General features: G+C 40.9%; 1 protein-coding gene across 1 annotated transcript; it reads left to right on the top strand.

Annotated features, from left to right (window-relative positions):
• Positions 1-26325, top strand: rph3aa (rabphilin 3A homolog (mouse), a). The gene is made up of 16 exons (XM_068705572.1): positions 1-133; positions 16795-16923; positions 17065-17194; positions 18265-18348; positions 19980-20142; positions 20415-20588; positions 20699-20902; positions 21153-21232; positions 21741-21815; positions 21909-22018; positions 22110-22236; positions 23230-23283; positions 23993-24144; positions 24472-24553; positions 24647-24743; positions 25287-26325. The coding sequence occupies exons 2-16, from the start codon at positions 16808-16810 to the stop codon at positions 25418-25420; spliced, it is 1782 nt and encodes a 593-aa protein (XP_068561673.1). The 5' UTR covers positions 1-133; positions 16795-16807; the 3' UTR covers positions 25421-26325.
• The last annotated feature ends 932 nt before the right edge of the window (positions 26326-27257 follow it).

The raw sequence follows: 27257 nt of genomic DNA, 5'->3' as shown, positions 1-27257 counted from the left end.
CAGTGAGGAGGAGAGCACCGGAGAGGATGCTGGATGTTGAGACGGAGCTGTCACACTTTCTGTCACACTGAAGCAGCTCGAATCCCGACAGAAAGAAAATAACAACAACAACACGTCTGTTTGAAAGCCTCAGGTAAGACCTGCATTTATTTTATAAATGGCTATCTTTAAGAGTTTCGCTGGTGTTGTTTTTATGATGAAATATTACCTTTTTTAACTTTGAGGTTGATTCAAAGCAGCATACATAGTCTGAATGTTTTTTAACTTGTCAGTGGTTCAGTATCACCAATGCTCATTAACAAATACAAAATAAAATTCATTAATTAAAATTTAAAAAATATGCTGAATCTAAAGAAACATTTCTGATATTTCCCAAAAGACTGTGCCTTTACATTATTATTAATTCTTATTATTCTTACAAAAAACAATGATTTATTTAAATGTAAAAAGGGATGATTTATGTGACTATGCTCAGATATTTGTGATGTGTACATTTTATTCAAAGTATACACAGATAGCTGACGTCATTTGAGTTACATACTGTGATACCAATTTACCTAAAAGATATTATCAAGATTATGTTCTACTGTTGAATTGTTATCAAGTAGAGCACAACTGATACTAGATTTTTGATGGTGATACAGATATCAATATCCCAAAATTCGTATCATGTTATATCAGCCCATATTTGTTGTTTTATTTTTATTTCTATTTCTCTGATTTTCATGGACGTTAAGTAACAAAAAATGGCATCTACAACAGAAGAAAAGTATAGATAATCTATATGTGTGTATATATATTTTGTTCAGTATGACTTTGTTTGAGGGCATAATTTGCTTCATAGCTAAAACGTCTCTATATGTGTATATATATATATACGTATATATATACGTATATATATATACGTATATATATATGTATATATAAACATATTATTAAGTCATTTTGATAAAGAACCCTTAGTTTTGCATAAAGTTGACAGTGTTTTGGAATTATCTTCTGTCCTTAAAATGTATTGCAACTTATCTGCCAACATACGCAGATACTGATTTATTTGTGATAAGCTTAAATCTCTCAGGCTCTATTTGAAAAAGCTTAGCGGACTGAAGATGAGTGCCTGTTTACATCAATACACCTGCATTTTAGTGTTTGTCATTTAACACAGCACACAGGCTGCATAGCTTAGCTTAGTTTAGCCTAAAGACTGGAAAAATGGGGGAAACGGCTAGCTTGACTCTGTCTAAAGTTTAAAAAACATCTGCTCCTCTAACGCTCACTTAACACATTATACCTCTTTTATTTAATCCATACAGAACACGTCACATCTTGTATGTTTGATTTGTACAAAAACTGAAGTGTTAAGGACAACAGGGTTTATGTGCGTTTTCAGATATAGGTAATATATATATATATAATGTGTTAATTTGTTTGTTTATGAGAGCCAACAGGTGATTAGCTTAAGCTTAATGGGAAGCTAAACTGTTAGCTTGGCTGTGGCTAAAGGTGACGGAACTTTTGGACCAACTTGTTGTTTTTGTATTTATTTTTTTAAACTTTAGAGGTGCTGGTTGGCGGATTTCGTTACTTTTCTGGACCAAGTCAGGCTAGCTGTTTTCTCCTGCTTTTCAATCTTTAAGCTAAGCTAAGCTAACCAGCTACATATTTAGCGTACAAACCGGTAGCCTGAATGTGGGAGAGGCATCAATCTTCTTTGCTCACTTCCTGCAATAAAGCAAAAATAATTCACATACATAATCCTAAATAAGCTCCCTAAAACCACAACATGTCATTCTTAAACTTTGGGTTTTTATATGGATTAAACAAAGACGTTAATCAGTGAGTTTTAAAGGTGGTAGAAGGTGGATTTTAAGACTTGTTCGCGCCGAGCCAGGCCAGCTGTTTCCCCCTACTTTCAGTCTTCATGCTAAGCTAAGCTAACTGTGTCCTGTCTTCAAATCTGGTACTACAGCAAGAAAGCAAATAAACATATTTCCCAAGATATCAAACTATTTATTGAAATAAAAGAGCACAGTCTTGCGTTGACTGTAACAGTGAGTGTGCGCAGCAGAGACGAGGAGTCTTTGTCTCCGTCTTATAGTCACCGGTCGGCTCCAGAGAAACCGTCGGCGCAGACGGAGTGATGGAGCTCGCTGGCTAACATGTAGTGGCAGCAGTGAAGTCAAAGCTGATGATGAAGAAAAGGAAGCATGCATTTTGCTCAGCGTGTGTGTGTGTGTGCGTGAAATTGATTTGCAATACTATAACGCTCACTTTTTTGTATTTGGTCTATCATCCTCAGCCACGGTCGACTTTTGTTGAGCCCCCCCCTCTTCTTTCCCATGCTCCCTGTAATCCCTGCTGAATGCTCCTTTTGACCCCCCAATCAGCTGCATTGACTATATCGTGTTTGAGGTGGGTGGCTGTGGATTATACAGGCTGCTGAGCGCTCAGGTGCTGACTGATGTGGCTAATGTGCTTGAGCAGAAACGCTTCACGCCGACTCAACAGTCCCTCACTGCTGAACTCAGGGAAAATATCTCCTTCTGTGGGGTTTCTTTTTTCCCAGTGTCTGTGCTTTTTTCTCAGAATTGGCATTGAAGACTTAATTGTCTTGAGTGCAGCAAAACATCTTAGTTGCAAAATAACTGCTGTCAGTGTGAGGTTATTTCGATGTGATATATTTAAGATAATGTAAAGAGTCCGTTCAGCCAAGTTACAGAAAGCATCCTAGCAATTAGGATATTAGGAATGATTTTACATCCAGTGCCAGCGTACGTTGCTTAAAGCAAGGTGGAAAGTTAAAGTATGGAGTTTGGGGAGGTGAATGGATGAGTAGCACATCTGATGTTCATGCAGGAGGTTGTGAGTTCATGTCCCGTCAAAGACTTGCAATTAAAGTTAATCACCTTTTTGTCATATTCTTTTCTTTCAATTCTACCCAGACCTTAAAGAGAAAACTCCCCACCTTTTTAATGTGGGTGTCAAATCCTTGTAGATGGTAAATGTAGTTGAGTGAAGCGATAAATAACAAAATGATATATTGATCAAGAAAGCTCAGTTTTTCTTCATGCATCTAGCTGTTGATGCAGATGTTTTGGTCGTCTCCATCTTGTTTTTTTGCAGCCAGTGAACAGGAAGTGACCATATTTGGATTGAGGATGAGTGACGTAGTGACGCCGTATACATCTCTGGTAGAGACCTGTCAATCACAGTGTAAAGCATATCCTGCTTTATGGTCTATTTGGCTCTAAATGGACCATAATTTACTAAATGAACATCATGCTGTATTGAAGAAGACTTGAACATTTGTGTTGTTTAACTGACTGTAAAGTTATCATTAGTTAAAAGTCCCTTCAAAGTGTTTTGACACATGACTGTTGGTCAAATGAGTAATATATCTAATGCATGTAGAAATGATTCTGTAAACAAAGGCTAACAGACTATTTATTACTTGCAGACTGATGCTACAAAATGTAATATTAATTTTCTAAAAGGGTGCTCATGAGAGTGCACATAAGAGTAAAAAGAATGGTCTTCATAACATGTTTATGAACACAGCACCTGGTTTTATAATTATTGCTAGATTTTATAAAGGCACCTGTACAGTTTAAGTGGGTGAAATTGCCTCTTTCGTCATAAAAATGTTGTCAAGTTTGGGGTCAAGTTGATCTAATCCATCAAAGCAATCAATTGAAATTCATGAATTTCCCATTTTCCCATTACTTCCAGTAAGGACCGTTCCCCATGAGCTCATTCAGTCGAGCGTTTAGCAATTTGAACGGTTGAAATGTACAGTAATTGACTTTTCCTCCTCCTCAGATCTGCAGCTGAGGCATTATTGTTTTCCAATGCTCGGGAATTCTCTCAGCACTGCGGGAACGGCAGATGTGCTGCACAAACCCGCTGTGGCCCCCGAGTGTTTGATTAGCTGTATATCACAGGAACTCTTGAATTGTTCACAGTCAGAGAGGGTGAGGGCAGATGTGTGTGCGTCGCGGAAACACAGCTGTAAACAGAAAACCACTGTGACACTATTATACGCTGCTATGTGGGGATGTCTCCTCTCCATGACCTGGATATTCTGTCAGCAGCCTCAGGGTGTGAATGTCTGACACACAACTCCAGCAGCAATATGTTTTTGTTTTGTTTTACTCAGGCAGCAACCGCCGGTTCTGTAAAGTGAAGCCAATGCTTCATGTCTTAAAGCTGCATTCTCTCTAGTGTCCATCAGGGGGCGACTCCTCTGGTTGTATAGAAGTCTAGTCTAAAATGACTCTACTTCTCTCTTGATTTATTCCCTCAGTAAACATAGTAAACATGAGTTTATGGTCTCAATCTCTAGTTTCAAGTCTTCTTCAATACAGCATGATGTTCATTGAGTAAATTATGATCCATTTCAGGCTGTTTCTCATCCAGCATTTGTGGCTATAACTACGAAAAAGAATACACCGTAATTTGTTTTAAGACATGAAGCATTGGCTTCACTCGTCAGAACCGACTCATGAAGGTTAATTGTAATATTTTGGTTGCCTAAAAAGTTTTCAGCGTTCAGTTGTACTTAACTCCGCCTTCTTGTGTCACTTCTGGTTTGAAGAAAACAAGATGGCGATAGTCAAAAGGTCAATCTTGAAAATTTGACGTCACAATTATTACGTCCATCACTGAAAGTAAATGCCAACGACAGAGATACAATGATGTTGCTCACAGACTCTGTTCAGATGGAAGATTAAACGTTGACATACGAGCGCATCATGTGTGACGACTTCTCTCACACCACATTCAGGGTGATGTTGGTCCTTCTCTGACCTCGTTTCTCCTCATTACTCTGTCTCTGTCTTTACTCTAGCAGCTGATGTCCTCCTCGCAAAGTCATGCAAACCCCCTCAGCCAGTCATCTCACACACAAACAGACAGACAGAGAGAGGGAGACGGATAATGAGCCTGAGGTTTGCATTCTGTTTAGTGGCTTCAGCGCTGCCTCTGGTGTGTAAACACACGCAAACAGACCCACAGAATCTGTGATTTCCACTCACCATATGGACGCTGCACTCCTGTCATCCGCACACACACACACACACATACAGATGGCCACAAGCTGCTAATTACAACTGCCATTACATTTATTTGTCTTTTTTTTTATAATGATCTGCTCATGGTTTACAGAAATTTGGCAGATGACTGGTGTAATCCAAAATAATTTCTTCAAAAATTATCTTTTGTGAGAGAGATGACAGTAATTAAAAGAAGAGAGCGAGAGAAAGAGAAATGTGGGATTACTTTCAACAAATTGCAGGATTTCAGTTCATCAGCCTTAAACCCCCGAGGCCACCAGGGCGCACCAAATCCAGACAGATCCAAACAGTCATGCTATCGGCTCTGTGAGGCTGTACTTAGGCACAGTGGTGCTTTGAGCTCAATAGTAGAGTCAGTGCGCTAACATGCTCACAATGACAATGCTAACATGCTGATGTTCAGCAAGCAATATACAGTGTTCATTGTGTTATTGTAGCATATTAGCATGCTAAGTAGAGTCCACGCACTGTACAGCTGAGGCAGATGGGTGTTTCATTAGTTCTGCAGGTATTTGGTCATAAACCAAAGTTTGCACACATAAAAGTCAGAGGATCACCAAAGTTATAAAACATGAAACATGAATGTTTGTACCAAATTTCATAGCAATCCATCCGATAGTTGTTGAGATATTTCCGTCTCAACCGAAGTGGTGGACCGAGTTTTGTACTTGGGCCAAGTTAGCTAAATGCTAAAGTCAGCATGCTAATAAGCTCACAAAGAAAAAGCTAACGGGCTGATGTTCAGCAGCGATACTCTTAACCATGTTTAGCATCTTATTTTAGCCCGTTAGCATGCAAACATTTCCAAAATTACAGCTCAAGATTTGGTCATAAGGACAAATAACAATTTTGACCTGATGGTGGCGCTTGAGAGAAAAACAATCGGAGGAGAACCAAAATCACAGGGAAGGGACCATGAACAGTTGTGCCACAATAAATGGCGATCCATCAGATAGTTGTTGAGATATTTAAAGTGAAAGTGGTGGACGGACGGACTGATATTCCCTTGAGCCTCACCGTGAGCCTGAGCGTCTCCCTCCTGCTTTCAATCTGCGACCTACTTGTGTACGATCTGAAAGCCACCAAGTCTTTCACTCTCACACGTTTTGTTGTCCTCCACTGCACAGACTAGAGCACACAGGCATTTCTAGCAAACTCCGTGACGTCAAAGCTTTCAGCCTCCCAATGTTGGGATTGAAGACCAGATTACTCTACGCTTGGTTTTACCCAGGAGTCATTGTGAATGTATGCATGTGTGTTTTAACCATCCCCACAGAGTCATCAGACAGGGGATAAAGTAGGTGGTGATGCCTCTTTGCAGAACTAAGCTCCATAAGCTGCTTCCTCAGGAGTCTCTGACAAGCCTCAGTGGAAAGTGGTGCAGTGTGGGAGGGGGGGAGGGGGGGGGGGGGGGTGATGGATCATGAATGGATGATGGGGATTGATGAGGGAAGTGACAGCTGTGGGGAAGAAAGGAGTTCGGTAGTGGGATGGATGAGTGTGTTGTTCAGTTGAAATGTTCCAGTCTAATTCAGAGGGGAGCGTTTGGACTCTTTGGGGACAGTTCTGTGTACCGTAAGTAATAGAAGTGGATGACTTCTCCTGAAACCAGGTTTCCTGAGATAACAAGCTTTGTTTAAGATCAGACTACTGATCTGATACCCTCCACCAATATTTCAACTATCCCACCTGTTCCGTCTCTGCACTTTAGATAACAACTTTATCGTCCCATAGTGTGCAAAAGTGTTTTTATTGTACTAAGATGCGGTGTCTTAAAACCTGCATTCTCTCTAGTGTCCATCAGGGGGCGACTCCTCTGATTGTATAGAAGTCTATGAGAAATTACTCTACTTCTCTCTTGATTTATTACCTCAGTAAACATTGTAAACATGAGTTTATGGTCTCAATCTCTAGTTTCAAGTCTTCTTCAATACAGCATGATGTTCATTTAGTAAATTATGGTCCATTTAGAGTCAAACAGAAAATAAAGCAGGGTATGCTTTAGGGGCGGGGCTACACAGTGATTGACAGGTCTCTACCAGAGACGTATACGGCGTCTCTACGTCACTCCTCCTCAGTCCAAATATGACCAACATGGCAACGGCCGTAATTCAAGATGGCAACGGTGAAATCAAAGAACTCGAGGCTTCAAAACATCAGTCCAATGGGTCACGACGACTACATCCACTTCTTATATACAGTCTGTGTTGGCATGCAAAGTCGTCTTCGTGATGGCAGACGTTCACACTCGGAGAAGAGAGGATGTTGAGAGTCTGCAATGATTATTTTGATGCTTGATTCATGACTTTCTGCTCGTGCACTCTTCTTCTTACTTCCTTCATGGCTGTTTTGTGCATACCGGCAAGGCTACTCGCACTACTTTTTACATTACATTACATTACAGTCATTTAGCAGACGCTTTTATCCAAAGCGACTTACAATAAGTGCATCAACATTGGTAATCAAAAGAACTACTAGTCACCAGAAGTCATAAGTACATTTCCTTTTCCAAACAAGCATCTAAGAGCATGAAGCAGAGCATAACTCAGAGCCAAAGTACAGTGCAGAAACAAGAAAAACAGTTAGTGCTATAAGTAATATGAATACAATAAGTGCAACAAGCTAGTATGAAAACAATAAGTGCTAAGTGGAAGGCTCTTACATGCACTGTTAAGTTGCCAAACCGTGCAATCTAACGATGCTGTCTAGGATTGCCCGTTGGAACAGCAGCATGATCTGGCTCGATCGCCTTAGAAAATCTCTGGTGCAGTCTATTGTCATCGTGTGTGTTTTCCCGCAAAGGAGGTTGTCTAAGTATTTCTATGAGGACATCTGCATGGTTTCAGGACCATCTCCGGTGTTTGATTGGCGTTTACAACTTGATGGAGGCTCAATACATTTTGGGTAAAACTGACTCAATCCTGTTTGCAACAAAGAAGAAAGTTTACAGAACACATACGACAAAATGTTCTTGTAATGGAGCTGAAATTGTTTCCCAGACAAGTGTCTCATATTTAGCAATAATACTGGAGCAGTCCCGTGAATCTATTGCTGCTAAATTGTTATCTAACTATTCCAGTTTCATCATTTTGACTAAACTTTAAAGAAACTTCTTTTGTCTTTTTGACTTTTTGATTATGCATGTTCTGCTTGGTACACTGGTTCCACAGCTTAACTTAGGAACAAACTGCAGGTGATGCAAAAATAATGTTATTTAGTATTTATTCAAAGCGTCCCCTTTAAACTCATGGTGGCAGTGATACATTCAGAAGGGAAGGACCGCTGCCAGTGCAGCTCAAAGTAGAACAACAGAAGCTGCATCATATGTATAATATTATCAATGTTTATGCTCCTCAATATTTGTGTTCTTAGATAACTATGGTCCGTAATTAGCATAACTATAATACCAGGGCCATGTGCGCACATTTGTGTATTGAACAGTCTTTAAATCTAAAAGGCGCTTAAAGAAGTCATGTTATAGAACAAAGTGACAGATTTATGGTGAATTTTGCTAAGATGTTGTTATTTTAGTTGTCCTTGTTTTGGGATTCATTTATTTCTTTTTTTAATAGGGTTTGATGTGTTTAAATTTCAGGATTTGGTTTTCGTGTTGAATGTCTTGTGCTTCGTTGTGTTTTTTTTTTTTTGTCGTCTAACATCTTAGGACCATGTTAGTAAAGTGTTTTACATGTTATCCTTTGGATATTTTGGGGAATATTTCCAACATTTTAAGAGCGCTCAGTTTGGCTTTTTACCTCCAATTAAAGACGTTTAGATAATCCGACTATATCTGTGTACAACCTGTTTGATCATCTGCCTGTGAGACTTTGCTGTAGTGATGACATCATGTTCAAATCACAGTAATTACTTTATTATTACTGATAATTATGCGCAAAACTATGAAGAAATGGAAGTTTCCTTTAACCTGAGATGACAAAGATTTCCCTCATGAATTATTACTACAGAAAAGTTATATAAAGTATTTAATGGAAAGTATTCTTATATTTATTAACAATAAGCACATTGTTCTTGTTCCATAAACATGAATGTGAAATATTTTAATATAGTCAAACCAGTCTGACGGCCTCTCGGCGTTACAGGACACACAGGAGGATGACGCAATCTGTCAGAGTTTTCCTCCCTGCAGCGCTCACACACACACTCTCACACACTCGGTGTTTGCTTGTGTGCTGACATGAATCACTTTGTGTGTGTGTGTGTGTGTGTGTGTGTGTGTGTGTGTGTGTGTGGCCCTGCAGCTCTTAGTCAGCCCACATAGTCTCATGGAGCTAAAATGCCTCGGTTTCCTTTTACTTCACGTCAATTTGCAATGCTTTTCTCTGAGCCGCTGACCGTGTGTGACAGGTCCTCTCTCTGCACACTCTGTGCGTCTGGATGTGTGTGCGTGCGTGTGTGTGCATTTTTTGCATGTCAATTTGTGCTAATGTTAATGCCAGGTTGGTGAAGGTTATAATTACAGAAGACCTACTTTACTGCACTCGCTGGCAGCTGAGAAACAGAGACAGACAAACGGAGAGACAAAGAGAGAAATGGAGAGACAGACAGACAAACGGAGAGACAGACAGACAGAGAAACAAAGAGACAAACAAAGAGAGACGGGCAGACAGAGAGATAAACAGATACACAGGCAAGCAGAGAGACAGGCAGACAGAGAGACAAACTGAGACACAGGAAAACAGAGAGACAGGCAGACAAACAAACAGAGAGACAGGCAGACAATCCGAAAAACAGGAAGACAATCAGAGACAGACAGACAGACAGACAGACAGACAGACAGAGAGACGGACAGAAAGCGAGACAAAGATACAAACAAAGAGAGGCAGGCAAACAGAGAGACAGACAGACAGCAAGACAAACAGAGAGACGGGCAGACAGAGAGACAGGCAGACAGAGAGACGGAAGGAGACACAGGCAGACAGACAGGTAGACAATGAGACAGAGAGACAAACTGAGACACAGGCAGACAAATGGACAGACAGACAGATGAAGAGTGATTAGCTGAAGGATACAGAACAGCTCCCATCGCTAGGTTGTCCTCATCTGACCTCGGAGAGAAAGTGTTTCTGTGTTGGATGGATTAGCAGACGACTCTGCAGCCATGCTAGCAGCTCTGTGAGCTGTTCTCATGCACAGAGGTGCTTTGAACTAAATGCTAACAATATCAATGCCAACACATCTATGTTAAGCTAGTCTGTTAGCATGTTAGCATTTGGAGACACGTTGACATCCTGCTGGTGTGTTAGGACCTTTAAAGTTCTTTTTTGTGGGGGGGGGGGGGCAAAGATGGTCGTATGATGAACAGAGTGTAAAGCCCCTTGAGGCAAATTAGTGATTTGTTATTTTGGGCTGTATGAATACATTTTACTTGACATTTTCTAATTAGCTCGAAACACAAAGAACAGCTGAGACTGTTGAGGGAATCTCATTAATCTTGCAGGTGATTGGTTATGAGTCATTTGGAGAAATTAAAATTTTGTCCTGGTGATGGCGCTAGATCCAAAATCAGAGGATTAACTAAGGATCTAATTTATCCAAATGGGAACATGAATGTCTGCACAACATTTCATGTCAATCCATTCAATAGTTGATATATTTATCTAAAAACAACACATGTCGTCCTGCTGCTGACACTAGAGGAAAAGTCAGGGGATCACTAATATCATTAGGGTTCATCCCCTGGAAACCATGCATGTATGCAGAAAATGTAATGATTATCCATCCAGTAGTTGTTGAGATATTTATATAAAAAACACACGTCTTCCTGCTATGGTGCGCTAGAGGAGAAGTCACCAAAGTCATTAGGGTTCATCCTCTGGAAATCATGAATGTCTGTAGAAAATGTCCTAATGATCCATCCTGTAGGTGTTGAGATATTTCTCTAAAAACCACACATGTTTTCCTGCTGCTGGCGCTGGAGGAAAACTCAAGGGACTGCTAATATCAATAGGGCTAATCCTCTGGAAACCATGCATGTCTGCAGATAAATGTCATGATGATCCATCTAGTAGGGCCATGCTGTCACCGTGGCTAAAAATACAACATCACACCTTTTTATTTTTAAAGGTTATGAGTTGAATCCTTCTCTAATGTATATGAAAACTGCCTGTGAGAGGGTGGGGGGGAAATTACTCCTCTCATTATTGTGGAGTGGTTAACACAAGTTATGACCCATAATCTCAAATGGACCCACACACATGCACACACACACACACACACACACACACACACACACATGCATGTAAGTACCTCTGCTCCCCGGAGGTCGTTCCGCCCCTCGGTCAACTGCCGCTATAAAAAAGGTGTAAATCAAAGAGGACTTCGTGTGGTGACATGTGTCCTTGGCGTGGCCTTCTCAAGAGATGCTCAAAGGAAACCGCATCATCCCCCACATCATGAACCCTGGACAGTAGAGGGAAGATGAGTATCTGACTGTCACACAGGCCTTAAGTGATCACTGGATACAAAGAGAGAACAGACAGGCTTGGTTTGATGGGGAAGCTCAAAGTACCTCTGAGATGAATTACAGTAAAAAGTACAATATGTACCTCTGATATGTAGTACAGTAAAAAGTACAATATGTACCTCTGAGATGTAGTACAGTAAAAAGTACAATATGTACCTCTGAGATGTAATGGAGAAGAAGTAAAAAGTAGAATGAGGTGGAAATGCTCAAGTATAATACAAATACCTCAAATTGGTACTTGAGTAAATGTACTCAGCTGCATTCCACCATTGATCAGTACTACTAAGTACTTCTCCGTACGCGTGCTGCAGTGAGCCTCGTTGAGTGATCGTGGGGTGAACGGAGGGCAGTTATTGATGGAGCTGTCATGTGTAAAGTGTTTCTGTCCTCTGACTTTGAGAATCACATCGGGGTGTTGTGTCCTGCTGCAGAGCTGCAGAGCTCATTGATCCACTGTCCTGTCGATACTCAATTCATACTGCGTGTGTTTGTGTGTGTGTGTGTGTGTGTGTGTGTGTGTGTGTGTGTGCATGTGAGTGTGTGCACGTGTCTGTGAGGAAGAGAAACAGCTTTACTCTAAATTACGATCCTTCAAATGGGGGAGAAAGTCGTATTTAAGTGCCGTTTAAATACATTTACTCAAAGGTAATTTTTGAGGTATTTGTTCTTGATGCGAGTATTTCTATTTGGCGCTACTTTATACTTCTACTCGACTACATCTCAGAAGGAAATATTCAGTGGAGGAAGAAGTGTTGACATATGCTGTGTCTCAATTTGGATACTTCCGTTAGTACATGTCCATGTAGTTTACTGTGTACACTGTGTACTATGCATAATTCAGACGGTAAAAGGTAGGGTTGTTTCAAATCATTTTTTTCTTCCTCTCCTTCCTTCACTTCTTCTCCTTCTCCCTCTCCTTCTCCTTCTTCTTTTTTTCATCTTCTTCTTCTTCACCCTATCTTCTTTACGGGTGTATTGCTGGGGATAGAAATAAGTGGCGTGTCAAATTTGGAGCAATTTCAATTTACACTTTCAATATTAAACTTTGAATAAACTCTGTTCAGCACTCTGTTTTTTGCTGCTGGGTGCTGGATGTACCACAGACTGTTTATATGAAGTGGACGTAGCTGTGGAGAAGTCATGCATTGGTTTGTGGACTGCCGTTCGGCGCTTTTGACCGACGCCATCTTTGCTACCAGACGTCGTATACAATGTTTCGACTTTTAATCACCGTGTAGCCCCGCCCTAAAGCATGCCCTGCTTTATGGTCTGTTTGACTCTAAATAGACCATAATTTACTAAATGAACATCATGCTGTATTGAAGAAGACTTGAAACTAGAGATTGAGACCATAAACTCATGTTTACAATGTTTACTGAGGGAATAAATCAAGAGAGAAGTAGAGTCATTTTCTCATAGACTTCTATACAACCAGAGGAGTCGCCCCCTGATGGACACTAGAGAGAATGCAGCTTTAACACTTGAAGCTTTGACTTCTCTTCTTCACTTCCCTGGAGGCAACAGGCGATGGCGATGAGGACACTTCCAGCAGCCAAACAATCGGCCAGCTCCAATATTCCGATGCACTAGTAATTTTAAATGCAGGACTTTTACTTGTAATAGAGTATTTATATTTGGTGTTGTTACGTTAATCTAAGTAAATGATCTTCCTTCCAACGCTGACTTAATTTCATTACAGTTAAAAACAAAATGCAAATCTCTTTCCTACATTTTCTTTTAACTTTCTACCAATTTGTCACTATTACATAGTCCAAGCTGTAACTGCAGTGATTTGATGCATAATGACAGTGTGTGTGTGTGTGCCAGTGTGACCATGAGTGTGTGTGTGTGTGTGTGTGTGTGTGTGTGTGTGTGTGCTATTTGAGTGGTGACTCAGGCTGAAAGTGTCTGCTATTTCAGAACATTTCCTTTCTTACTGACCCCACCTTTCTGAACCCTTCAAGGCACCCACACCCACACCCACACACACACACACACACACACACACACACACACACACACACACACACACACACAAACACACACACTCACAGCCGTCAATCTGTCAGGTTGCCACATTGTCCACAATGATAGCAACCCCTGACATTTACTTGCGGCGGGGACAGGACAGGGAGGAGAGAAAGGCGAAGGGGATGAGGAAGATGAAGCCCTGAGCCGTTAAGTAAGCAAGGCATTAAAACCTTCGTACTCAGCAGCCGCTGCCGGATCTCTCGTGATGCTTAATGCTCGGACACAGCCGCATAACAGCTCCTACGTCTACGGTAGATTATTCAGACTCTACAGGCAATTTGAGAGTGAAATCATGACATTGACAGGTCACGTAGAGGGTTGGCCACCTTCAAAACCCTTAAAAATAGGACATAAAGTCTGCTTGCAATGGAGAAGAAATTGTTCATTAAATATTTTCTCTGCATAACCGTCAGCACAAAGTCTCCTCTGCAGGATCCGTCCAATGAGTGAGGTGTCGTCCGTCTCAGCGGCCTGGTTTGGAACCAGAGGCGAGAAAGTTGAGGTCATGCTTTCCTCTTAACAATGTTCCTGTCAAAAGATAATGAGTGCGCTTCTCCGCAGTGAAAATGTCTTCAGGCATGCACATTGCAGACCAGACTTTCAGTAACACTTTACAGCTAACAGTACACAGTCAGCAGTCAGCTTCAATTAACGCCTTATTTTCAAAAGCAGCTGCACAAGTGTACGTGGTGCCCGTGCTCTCGGACGTGACCGGCAGATGTTTGGGAATTTAACGGCCAGAGGCGCGGGTACAGCCGTCCGTGTGGTTGAGCTGAAATAAATCATGGATAATCAAATTAGCTCCTCTCAGAGCTTTTAAGAGGAGTGCCTCTCCAGCCGTGGCACACTGACGGCTGAGTGGTCAGCGAAAGCTAGTTTGTGTCTTACGAGCGGAATAACACACTGAACTGCTTGTACAGTTTTATGTCACTGATTTTGTTCCGTGCAATTTTGTTCACATGAATTGACGCTAGTTTGTACCTTTTTGATTTTGTCATTTTTTGATCTATGTAGTGTACAAAGTAGAACTTATCTGAAACAGAATAATGCAGATTTCTCATTTAAAAAGGAGGGGCATGAAGCTATTTTAGACGTTAAGACTGAGTGAGTTCTGTGAGGCTGTACCATAGACTATAAGAAGTGGACGACGTCACTCATTGGTTTGTGGCCTGCAGGTTTGAAGCTTCAAGTTTGGCATTTTGTCCGTCGCCATCTTGTTTTTTTGCAACAAGTGAACAGGAAGGACTGACCCTAACATCTGGACTGAGGAGGAGTGACGTCGTATACGTCTCTGGTATAGAAAGACCTGTCAATTACCGTGTAGCCTCGCCCTAATGACTTCTTGCTGACATTGTCACATCTTTCGATCCATGTGCCGCTCCGTGTGGCTAAAATTGATCAAACACACATCAATGAGGAGGCATTTAAGACAGTTAGTCACATCTACATGACACTGAGGACCACGAAGAGGTCACAACCTTTGTTTATGAAGAAAACAGAAAGTGCCAATCGTAGCGTTTCAAGAACTTTGGTCCATAATGTGCAGGATGCAGGTAGATTAAACTCTCACAACCATCTCAAAGCAGCAGCCCAGCTATTTGTGTTCCATCTGTAGCCTGCAGGGCTGTGCTTCACAATTATGCATGCAACAAATCACCGTGATCAAATCTCTCATAACTTAAATCTCTTGCAAAATAGGTGCACAGGCTTGTGTTTCTCAAAACACCAAATAGATGACGAGAGTTTGGTGCACACAGCGGAATTATATTGTGGTGATGCAGCACAGAATATCTGCTGTAAAAACTATTCAAGAAAATGCAAATTCCCACAATTATCTTCTTTTCATTCTCTTATCTTCGATTAGCTATAAGTAATATACGTTATTAATGTGTATTTTTTTTAAAGTGACTTAACAGCAGCTGAAAATCATGCTTTTTCTGATATCCAGTGGCTCAACTTCTCATCTGGATGCAGTGATGTATAAGTGTACTCTGGGGTCCGCGGAGGTACTGCAGGGGGTCTGCAAAATTTTTGGTTGATTAGACAATTGTTTATTTTTTTTCCCCCAAACATGAATCTGTCCATTATTTTGATAGTTCAGTATTGTATGCAATATAACAGGGATGTTTATGCATGGCAGTGGCACTAATAGGCCATCACTCATTTTCGATTCCACATTTATGTTTAAAATGAAAACGTCCATTTGAATAGCTTGTATGCATGATTATCATACAAGGTATGTTCATAAATGGCAGTGGCACGGCCACCCACTGTACCTTTAAAATGAAAACATGAATATATGAACCTGTGTATTACTTGAATAGCTTAGTATTGAATGCACAATACCGAGATATGTTTATACATGGGTTGGGGGTCCTTGGCCTGAAAAACATTGAAGACCCCTGGTTTAGCGTGTTTTGAGCCTTATGTTCACTAAAGAAAGCCATGATAGTAGAACAGATCATCTGCATCATCTGGTTAAGCCAAAAGCTCAGTTCCTGACACAATAATTGGCTCGTGCATGTTCCTGCTCATCATGGGAAGCCACATAAATGTCAAACTGATACATTTGAGGGGAAAAAACAGCAACACGAGCTGACTTCATTTGATTTTCACTGGCCTTCCACTCTGTCAGTCGTCCACGAGTGATTTTAAAACCTTGGAGGCAGTTTCTGGAAGAAAACGACCAGCAGAACTTGAAGGTTCAAAGAGGGACATTTTGGAAATGTGTTTATTTATTTGACCCCTTTTTAAAATGATGAAATAAAAAGGTAATTCAAAAAAATCTGAATACCATATCTCAGTCTTATCTGCTCAGAGTAGGTTTACACTTTTAAATAAATTACGTCTCATAGGCAAGAACATTAAACATTTAAAATGTATGAAATTCATGTAAAAAGTAGGGAAGCCAGACAAAACCGGTGCATTATTATGATAAGCCATCATGTAACCCACTTGCTATTGTTTGTGACAATGTTTGCAGTTGCTCAGCGTTGCTTTAAGTCCAAAATGTTTCCAGCTGTGCTCCTGTCCTCAGACTTTAGTGTCTCGCTCTCCTTAGTGATGCACTTTTTTGGAGATACTGGCCTTTTTTTTTGTCTGAGCTGCGTTTTTACTTTTTATGCCACTTATACCCTGTGTGTCTATTTCTGTGTGTGTGTGTGTGTGTGTGTGTGTGTGTGTGTGTGTGTTTGTTTTGGGTTTCAGAATCGGGTGGACGATGAACATGTCTGGCGGCCCCCCAGGGGAGGAGCTCACGGATGAGGAGAAGGAGATCATCAACAGTGTACTGGCTCGTGCGGCCATGATGGAGGCCACGGAGCATGAGAGGATTGAGTGAGATGGAAAACTGTTGTCTCTGTTTCCACATAATCACATCACTCAACTGCACACAGATGCTCGCTGAGTTGGATGATTTTTGTGTATAAAACTTGTGCCAAGTTTGTGTTTTTACATCCGTTTGGATGTTGTTCTCAGGCGTCTCTCCAGTCGCCTGGATAACATCAAGAAGACGGCGTGTGGTGACGGGCAGTCGCACTGTCTGCTGTGTGGGGCGTCTTTTGGACCACAGGGGGTCACAGCTGTCCTCTGTGTGCAGTGCAATAAAGTAGGTGGATATCTGTATCCTCTCTCTGCTTCAACGAGGAAAGACAAAGTCCCCAGAGCATGTGAGGACGTCTCAGGATTTTCTGTTTCCTGTATTTCCCATAGTGAAGATCCAGAGAGGTTTCCTATGGCGATAAGCGCCCACTGGGCCGTGTGCTAACTCTTTCTGACATTCACTCTGCATCTCCTGGTCTCATGCCCCACATTCTGCTTCTTGTTGCTCTCAATAACTATGGAGAGATTAATGCAATCTGAACTGTAAAATATACTCTATGTATGTGTTCTGTGCACCTGCTATCAAGATCTAAATCTGTGCAGAAAGACTTTTCTGTCTGTGTGTGTGTGTGTGTGTGTGTGTGTGTGTCTTATGCAATGGTATAACTAAGTACATTTACTCAAGTACAAATTTGAGGTACTTGTATTTGAGTATTTTCCTCTAATGCCACAATACAGAAAGATAGTTGTACATATATGCAAACATGCAGTTGTCTTATCTTGGCGTGCAAATCAAGAGATGAACAATTCCAAATATGGAAACAAGAGTCCAAACTGAAGCAGTTGTTGATCACTTGCGGCCCTCTCTATCCGTCCGGTTAGAGAGGAGTGAGGCGCCATAGTCAATAACGATATAAAACAGTCACTAAAATAGTGAATCACCACAACCACGACAGGCCGTCGAGCATACAGTCACACGTCAGCACGACAAATATCATACTGATGGATTGTTTGTGAGATTAGCTGTGGACAGACGGACAGACAAAGAGATGCACACACACTACTGAACACACAATTTCCCGGCTTTGATAACCAGTACATCTGAAACAATTACCAAATTAATTAGGAGCTATTTTGAACGTTTGAGTCATTTTTCATGCAGAAATATTTCATGGTTCCAGATTTGCTGCTTTTCCTTCTAATAATGTTGATAATTGTAATAATTAGTTTCAATGTTGAGGTTTGGACTGTTGGTTGGACAAAACAAGCATCGTCAATGTGTCACTTTGGGCTCTTTAATAATTGTCTGAACACTTTCTCCACTGGTCTCTAACATATGTGTTTGTCTCTTTGCAGCACATGTGCAGCAAATGTGGGATTTATAGCAACAGCAGGACGAGTCCTATGTGGCTGTGCAGAATCTGCAATGAGCAGCAAGAGGTGAGGGGATGAGGAAAGATGAAGAAGAAGAGAGTGGGTTTGATAAAATCAAGGGGGAGCAATTTACGTCATTATGTCGTTCATCCCCCGGCAGAACAGAGGCCTTTCTCGTGATATGAGCCATTTTCTGGCTTTTAGACTCGTCTTTTTAGAACAGAATTGCATTTCACTGTCCAGTGATCTGGAAAATTACCTTCCATTGACACCTTCTCGATATCCAAAAAATGATTTATTTTCAAAGTTTTTTTAAAAATTCTTAAAAATACAGTTTTTCATATTTTGATCAATATGAAACATGACGAATAAGGTCTGCTTTCCGTTTTTCTCCCTGATGCAGTTATACAATTCTGTTTTGATGATGACGCTGCAGTTTTGTTGAGGTCTCTGCCTCGGGGAGCCCAGACTCTTTAAATAAATGCTCTCTCCTGTCAGTCATACGCAGAATAACCACTCCGTAATGCTGTGAAATACAAGTGGTCAAGTCCATCTCATAGAATTAAGGAGTGAAGAAATAAACTGATTTTCTTCCCAGAGAAATCAAACGCATTAGTCAGTCTATATTTGTGTGTGTAATTATAGATATTCACAAATTATTGCTCAAATGAAGACCACTTTAATTACTCCATTCACAAGGTAGATAGAAAGACTTCTTCTCCAGCTGCAGTTCCATTATCGGCCACTAAAAGCGAACACGTTGGAAGTAGATATGGTCAAAGGCAACAGCTCATTTAATTTGTTTTCATGTGACTAAATGATTTGTTTCTTTCACTATACGTTAAATAAATCTTAAATAACAGATTTATTTGGGCCACTTTTGGGCAGCAGAAACAGGCTTTGAACAAAACAGTAAAGCGTCATCACCGTTTTAAGTTGATATAATGAAATTGTTAGCAAACTGTTTCTTATTTCCGTATCCAGCAGTCACAGAGTAACATGCTGACTGTGTTTGTTTCCACCTGATGAATGTGAATAAAATATTATCTCTCTTTTAGCTCTGTCTCTTTAGCTGCTAAATGCTCCGCTATGTTCACCAGCTAGTCTCTAAATTTGTCTGTCTGCTACGAGAGCAGTGAGAGAGGACCAGAGACGTCTTTCACACCCTCATTTGATACATTGTTAGCATAAAAATGTTGATTTTAGCCGTTTTAAAGCTGCACTTATCAATATTTTTATGCTAAAAATTAATCAAATTACTATTTGTAATGTGAAAGAGGGTCTTGTAGTAACGATCAAAGAATTCTTGCAGGTCTTTTCAGCTCTAATGAGCATTTTAGCCTCTTTCAGCTCGTTCTTTTGGTTTAACAGTCCACAACTTTGTGTCGTTTCCAGCTGTTTCCAAACAAACAGCAGACCGACAAAGTCAGCAACAAGCTGGTGAACATAGTGGAGCATTTAGCAGCTAAAGAGACAAATATCTTGAAACAGATATTGGACTTACATTCCTCAGGTGGCCAGAAACATGACTCCATATTAAAGCTGAAATTGTTATGTGTCTGCTGGATGTGTAATATTGTTGATCAGTTAGTCAAATATCAGCTGTGGATGTGACTGCACGACATCACTGTGTCTTTGTTTTCTTTATTGTCCTTTTAAGGGTCAGGCATTCATGTGTTCACTGTGTGTTCCTGCAGGTACAGAAGCGTTCAGGAGCTTGGTTCTTCAAGGGAAGAGTCCAGCAGAGTCTGCCTGCCCCCCTCCATCTGTCCGGATCTCGACAGTCCAGCATCGAGAACAGTTCTGGTCCGGGAGGCCACGATGGAGCACAGGAACCTCCAACACATCACCAGGGATACGGTACTTTACACAAAGATGTTACCTTTATAATTATAAATCGAAACTATCATTACGTATGTAAACTGTAAACAGATCCTAATGCTTGCGTACTTTTACTTAACTAAGGGTTTGAATGCCGGACTTTTACCTGTAACAGGTTGTTTCCACACTGTAGTATTTCTACTTTAACTACAGTAAAATCATCTGAGTACTTCTTCCCTCACTGCTGTGGCTGTATAGCACCAACAGTCTGTGTTGTGGTGTTAGTGATATTCTTATTCCGTCCCCCTCAGAGACGCAGCAGCGGCCGTCCTGTGGATCAGAACAATGGGAGCAGACAGCGAGAACAACAGCTGACAGCCATAATGAGAGTGCGTCCTGTCCAGCGGTGGTAATGAAGACCGAGAGACATGTGTTAGCCTCCAAACCACCTCGAGCAAACGCACAGCAGGTCGCCCCCGCCTCAGGTAAAGTAACGCCGCTCCGTCTATGAATAAACCCAACGTTCAAAAGATTTACCATCAATAACGACGTGTTAAAAGATGTTTCAGACAGAATTAATTTGCTCCTGCTGTAGTTGTGGAAAACAAACGCCCGGAGAGGGAAGAGACAGTGTCCCCTCCAGCTGTGGAGGAAAAAAGACAACCTGTTGTCTCCAGCTCCATTTCATCACATGTTCCTGCAACCAGAATGAATCCACCGGTCAACAACACCGCCCCCCAAAGACCCCCACCGGATCGAACAGAGGATGACGACGACGACTACGACTCAGATGACGCCAGTGAGACTGATTCTTCCTCTTAGACCACACAGCTGCTTTACAGAAGTGTCTTTACCGGTCCCAGATGTTTACTTTTGGACTCGTTTCTATCTCTGTGAATAATATAAATTGGGCCTGAAGCTGTGAATGGAATTCCCAGACGAGCAATGCAGAGTAACAAATCAATGTTTATCTGGTTTAGAGGGAAATTGGTTTTTCTAACAGATCAGATGTCTGTTTGACGTGTTCCTGTGTTTATTTATTCTTGCAGCCACTCTGGGATCTCTGGAGTTCAGTCTCCTGTACGACCAGGAGAACCACGCTCTGCACTGCTGTGTGGTTAAAGCCAAGGTAAAGACATGTGCGCGAGACAAGACGGGGGACGAGACAAGATGGGGCGAGACAAGAGAAGATGGGACAAAATGAGACAAAACTAAATGGAATAAGACAACTTAAGACATAATAAGATAGGACAAGATGTGAGGAGACTGGACAAGACGAGACAAGACGGGACAAAATGAGACAAAGCAAAATTAATCAGACAGCTAATGACAAAGTATGTTAGGACAAGATGGGAATGTCAAGACGAGCCAATGAAAGATGGAACAAGACAGGCGAGACAAGACAAGACAAAAAAGATGGGACAAGACATTGAAAGATGAGAAATGACAAGAAAAAATGTGACAAGAAAAGACAAGACAAAATAAAACAAGGTGTATCTAATAAGTGTAAATTAGTTTTGGAGAAACGTTTGCATTCTAACAATAAAATATGTGGAATATATAAGAACGTTTACTGTGTGGGTTGAACACTTCATCTCACGCTGACTCTCACCATCATGTTTCTTGATGTCTCTCAGGGGTTAAAGCCGATGGACTCAAATGGACTTGCTGACCCGTATGTGAAGCTGCACCTCTTACCTGGAGCCAGTAAGGTACAATCACGATAATTAAAACTTCAAGTGTGCAATCATATGTCTTCTTTTTAAAACTGTAACAATCATTTTTTTAAATTCATCTGCTCTCAGTCCAACAAGCTTCGCACCAAGACTCTTAAAACCACTCTGAATCCTGTGTGGAATGAGACTCTGGTCTACCACGGCATCACTGATGATGAAATGTCACGCAAAACTCTCCGGTAAGAACAACCTCAACCTCTTCCTGCTGCAGCTGCAATGTTGGACCGGTTACATGAAAGAGTTTCACGAGGCACACTTCTCTGTCTTCAGGCTCTCAGTGAGTGACGAGGACAAGTTTGGACACAATGAATTCATCGGAGAGACGCGAGTCGCTTTGAAGAAACTGAAGTTTAACCAGAAGAAGAACTTCAGTGTTTGTTTAGAGCGAGTGATCCCGGTGAGTCTGAGAACAACGCCGACATCTCGTATTGTTATTGGATGTACTGTGAAATACATCATATTTAAAATAAAGGGTCAGTCCTTTCAAAAACTTGACAAATTCAAACCCAAATTTTTGTTTTAAATTCAATGATTGACCATGGAAACACCTGGTAAGAGAGAAATCTCACATCAAGGGAGATACAAATGGAAATTTTCAACAACTGAGCAAATTGTATCTGCTGCTGATGATTATATGCTATGACTGAAAGCTCCAGAGCAGCTACTAAATGGACCTACATGACCAGTTGAGGTGAACTGACCCTTAATATTACTTTCTTTAAAAACCTCTTAAACCCGAGAGCCCCCCCCTAGGGGGTCATGTAAGCCGTTTGTACACACTCCAAACACAACTCAATAGCTAACTAAAGTTATTACCAAATATCAAAATCCATATTGCGCCACCTAGGCAACCCACTCGCCACATTTCTGGCTCTACCGCTGTGCTAATTCATGCAATACACACACAGGATAGCTCAAAAGAATGCCAGCAACCTGAGGCTTACCCACATATGAGTCATATTCCGCTACAACAAGGCATCACCGAGATATGAGCCAACAAGCATCAGCAACACACATCGCTTCATCAAACGATTGTTGTAAAATTTCTCTTACCGTAGTCGTTTATCCGTGATAAAATAATTTTGCCGGTAATTTTTGCACCGGATACGTTACAGCTACGTCCTGTGTTACATTTAAATGAGTCCGGGCGTCCCTAGGTGATTGGAGTAGAATGAGAGGCGGGGATGGAATCTTCCTCACTCACAGCAAGTACGCGTCACAGAACAGCACTTTGCTGATTCTGATTGATTCATATTTACCGTACACATATGAAGCAAGACAGTGAATAATCACATTTTCTTGCCTCTTTGATTTGATGTGTACAGAGACTAAGTATCACAGCGCTCGTGGTGATGATGATGATGATGATACTGGTTTATTCTCCATACAGGTGAAGAAGGCTGTTGGAGGAACGGCCCGTGGCATGGCTCTCTATGAGGAAGACGTAAGACCCTCTCATGGATTTTATTGGATATTGTTTGCCTGTATTCAAAGACGTCAGCTTAGTTTGTTTATATCAAAGGGACAACAGATTAAAGGATGAGTCTGATTGTATTCTAAGACCAAAACAGACAACGGTGTGATTTGTCTTCCTCCTCTGTGTAATGGACATACTGTAGGGAGGCACCGATCCGATACTGATCTAATTAAAGCAGATCAGGTATCAGACGTGATGGATTCACATTAAACTTCTTCATCAATATCATTAAAATATTCACTGTTTTCTGCTATCAGTTTACATACACGTTCTTGCTGCAGCAAATGTGGATTAATCCACCGCTGAAAATAGTCCCCAACAAATGCACTATTTCCTCCTGTTTGTGTGATAAAAACTACAGTGACCGAAATGTAATATGCACGGCTCATCTTCTGTAGAACTACAGACAGGAAGTAGGAAAGTATTTAAGAGACTGATGAATGTATTCTTGGTTCTGGAGTTATAATCATACTGCATAATGATTTAAAAGACCATTTTGTCCTTAAGCATGTACATTATCCTCCATTAGTAGATATTACGATAATCACTGTGTAATCCCTCCAGATATGTGCAGAGGGCAAAGGAGCATTCGGATCAGTGAAATTAAACACTGTTACTTTGTGAGCACGTGTGCGACATGTGATGTGTATATTTATGTGTGTGTGTGTTTGTGCAGCTGAAGGAGGGTGAGGATTCAGAGGAGAGGGGTCGCATCCTGGTGTCGCTGACATACAGCAGCCAGCAGGGTCGTCTGATCGTGGGCGTCGTCCGCTGCGCTCACCTGGCCGCCATGGACTCCAACGGATACTCCGACCCGTTCGTCAAAATGTACGTGCTCCACTCAGCTGAATCCTCCAGATCACGGTTAAAGGAATCGTCCCAACAATTTTTGGGGGAAATGCACTCATTCGCTTTATTACAAGATGGTCTGTTTAACTAAAGCCAGGAGAGGGTTAGCTTAGCTTAGCACAAACACTGGAAATAGGGGGAAACAGTTCATCTGGCTCTGGAGGCATTTAAAAAGCTATTCCCCCCTGTTTCCAGTCTTTATGCTAAGCTAAGCTAACCATCTCTTGATAAATATAAAATTTAAAAGTGTCAAATGTTACTTGTGTTTGTTTTTAACATTTAAAAATTTGTATTTTTGTGCTGCAGATGTCTGAAACCAGATATGGGGAAGAAAGCTAAAAACAAGACACAGATAAAAAAGAAGACCCTCAATCCGGAGTTTAACGAGGTCAGCTCTTTCTCAACTTTACCGTCTTCTTCTCACCTGGATCTCAGTATTAGATTTTGTAATCGCATTTCGTGTTTCGTCACTGTGTTTCAGGAGTTTGGTTATGAAATAAAGCACGGCGAGCTAGCCAAGAAAACCCTTGACATCTCAGTCTGGGACTACGACATGGGGAAATCCAATGATTTCATTGGTAAGTGTGTCTTGTAATCACATTTCCTCATCCATCCCTTCATCCAATGTGTCGTCTCTAGGGATGGAAATGTCTTCTGGTCGGTCGGTCCACTGCTTCAGTCCAGATTGAAATAACTCAACAACTATTTGATGGACTGCCATGCAATTTGGTACATATATTCATGGTGCCCAGAGGATGAATCCTAAAAACTTTGGTGATCCTAAGTTTTCTTCTTGCGCCACCATGCGGTTCACAATTGTGTGAAATGTCTTGCCATTAATTGACTTTGTATTATTGTTTTTTGACTAAACACCTGCAATAACTATTGACACTCCCATCAGCCTTGACTGTGTTTGGTGCTAATCAGAACATGTTAGCATGATAACGCGCTAAAAGACGATGAACATGATAAACATTATACCTTCTAAATATCACCATGTAATCATTGTCATTGTGAGCATGTTGACATTAGCCTAAAAACAGCCTCACAGAGCTGCTAACATGTATGTGGACTCTTCGTCTTGTTAACGTATGAATGCTTACTTTCCCGTCTGCCTCCAGGAGGATGTCAGCTGGGCATCCAGGCTAAAGGAGAGTGTTTGAAGCACTGGTACGAATGTCTCAAGAACAAAGACAAGAAGATAGAGCGCTGGCATGTCCTGCTAAACGACAACACCGTCCAGTTTGAGGATTAAAGCGTCTCCCCTGCACTCTTCTGTGTATTTTGTTTCTTTGTCATTCCCCCTTGTAGAATATTGTCTTTCTGTGATGGTAGACGGATATTATCCTCCTGCTTTTATGTAGTTTGTCCCCAAAGTCCAATGTGCAGGCTACATTTCCAACAGTTTTCAGGTGACCAACATGGATGTTGACCTCGGGGCTCATTTTCAATAAGCAGCGACTACTAAACTTAATCAATTTTTAATGTTATCATACCATAAACTGTATCATATAATAAATTAACCGTACCTGACGTGCGGTAATGATTGAACAGAGTGATTATGGAGATGATAAAAACCCTCGTTATCATTGTCATTAACACAGTATGTTGTAATGAGTTGTGCCTCTGCGCTCAGACCCAACACAGGAAATTCCCACTTTTTTTCTGTCCTCCTGTTGATCTGTGTTCATATGGGATCATGTCATGTGTCGTCAGCTGATCATTGTGACCACCTTGTTTGACTACTTGCATCGCCGAAACATACATTGAACTTGTGTTATTGTGCAACACACATTTGTTAAATATTAAGTGGGACATTTGCAGATGTTTGATGTGAACAAACTCACTTTTTTTGTTGTTGATGTGAACTGCATTTATTTATTTTTTTGACAAATAACAGTTTGGTCTCATTATCACTGCATCACCTTCACCTGTGCATGTGTGAGCTCTCTTCTGAAGAAATGCTTCTGCATGACATTTTATTATGAAGAACAAATTGGATTAAGTAACGTCAACTCACTTCCAAATAAATCCATGAAATATTATAGTTGATTGGCGAATTTAAATGAGATCTACACAAGTGTTTTCAGCTAAATAATCAACATTTTGCTCTCTGTATTCACATTGATGCATGTCATATTGTAGCATACATGTGGCTGATGAATAAAGACATCATGGCACTTCCTTTTCCTCCTCTGTTTTCTTGAGATGTGTTGGCTTCTCTTGACTTCTCTTGATAAAACTCTCCTTCTGTTCCAAGTGGGGTAAAGTTTACAGGCCTGTTACGCTCTGAAAGTCTGCCCTTTCATTTCTGGATGAGACCTAATCTACTTCTTTCATCAGGAGTGAGATCGATTTGGTCCAAGAAAAAGCAAGAATTATAATGGAAATCAATACTTTGTTGACTTTACTGTGCATGTGAAGTTTTATTTTTTACTAAACAGTGATTGTTTTCCTTCAAAAGGAATAGTAACTAATTATAAAGAGTCAGGAAGCAGGTGGCTGTCATCATGAACCAGCAGTGGTTCCCAACTCAAGAGGTCCTGAGAAAATCTGATTAAAAGAAAAGCAAATGTCTTTATGTTGCTCAGAATTATGCCAATTGTCTGCATATTTTCTGTTATTCAGAAAGAAAAGTCCTTCTTTGGTCGTACAACTTCCGTTCAACTCTGCCCACAACTCCACTCAGACCATGACCTCTGAGTAGAGCCCACACGTAGACAAATGTGTAATTTTAAGTAAGCCAAAAAAGATTGGGTCTAAAAATCAATGGAAATTGTACCTCTCCATTGTTGGACTCACAATGGACGGTTGTGGGGAAAAAGTGCGCCTCTTATTTGTGGACTCAAATAAATAAGAAACTAGTTGACTGTGTGTTTCATATCCCATTTATGAATCAATATATTAGTTATTTAATATTATTATTATTATTTATTAGTTCGTCACATTTTAATTGAGGTGTGTGTATTCCGGAGGCGTCTGTCACTTATCAATACAACATGAGTCACATTTGCGTTGGTGTGTGTGTCAATATGTCATGGTCACTGTCAGTGATGTGCGCGTGGGAGGGAGAGAAAGAGGGATGTTGGACT

The sequence above is a fragment of the Cebidichthys violaceus genome, unplaced genomic scaffold (genome assembly GCF_023349555.1).
Source record: "Cebidichthys violaceus isolate CVI_PGR_0920_01 unplaced genomic scaffold, fCebVio1.0.p SCAF_12, whole genome shotgun sequence".
Taxonomy (NCBI): Eukaryota; Metazoa; Chordata; class Actinopteri; order Perciformes; family Stichaeidae; genus Cebidichthys; species Cebidichthys violaceus.
The sequence above is the reverse complement of the archived record's forward strand: the minus strand, read 5'-3'. Positions and strand labels throughout refer to the sequence as shown.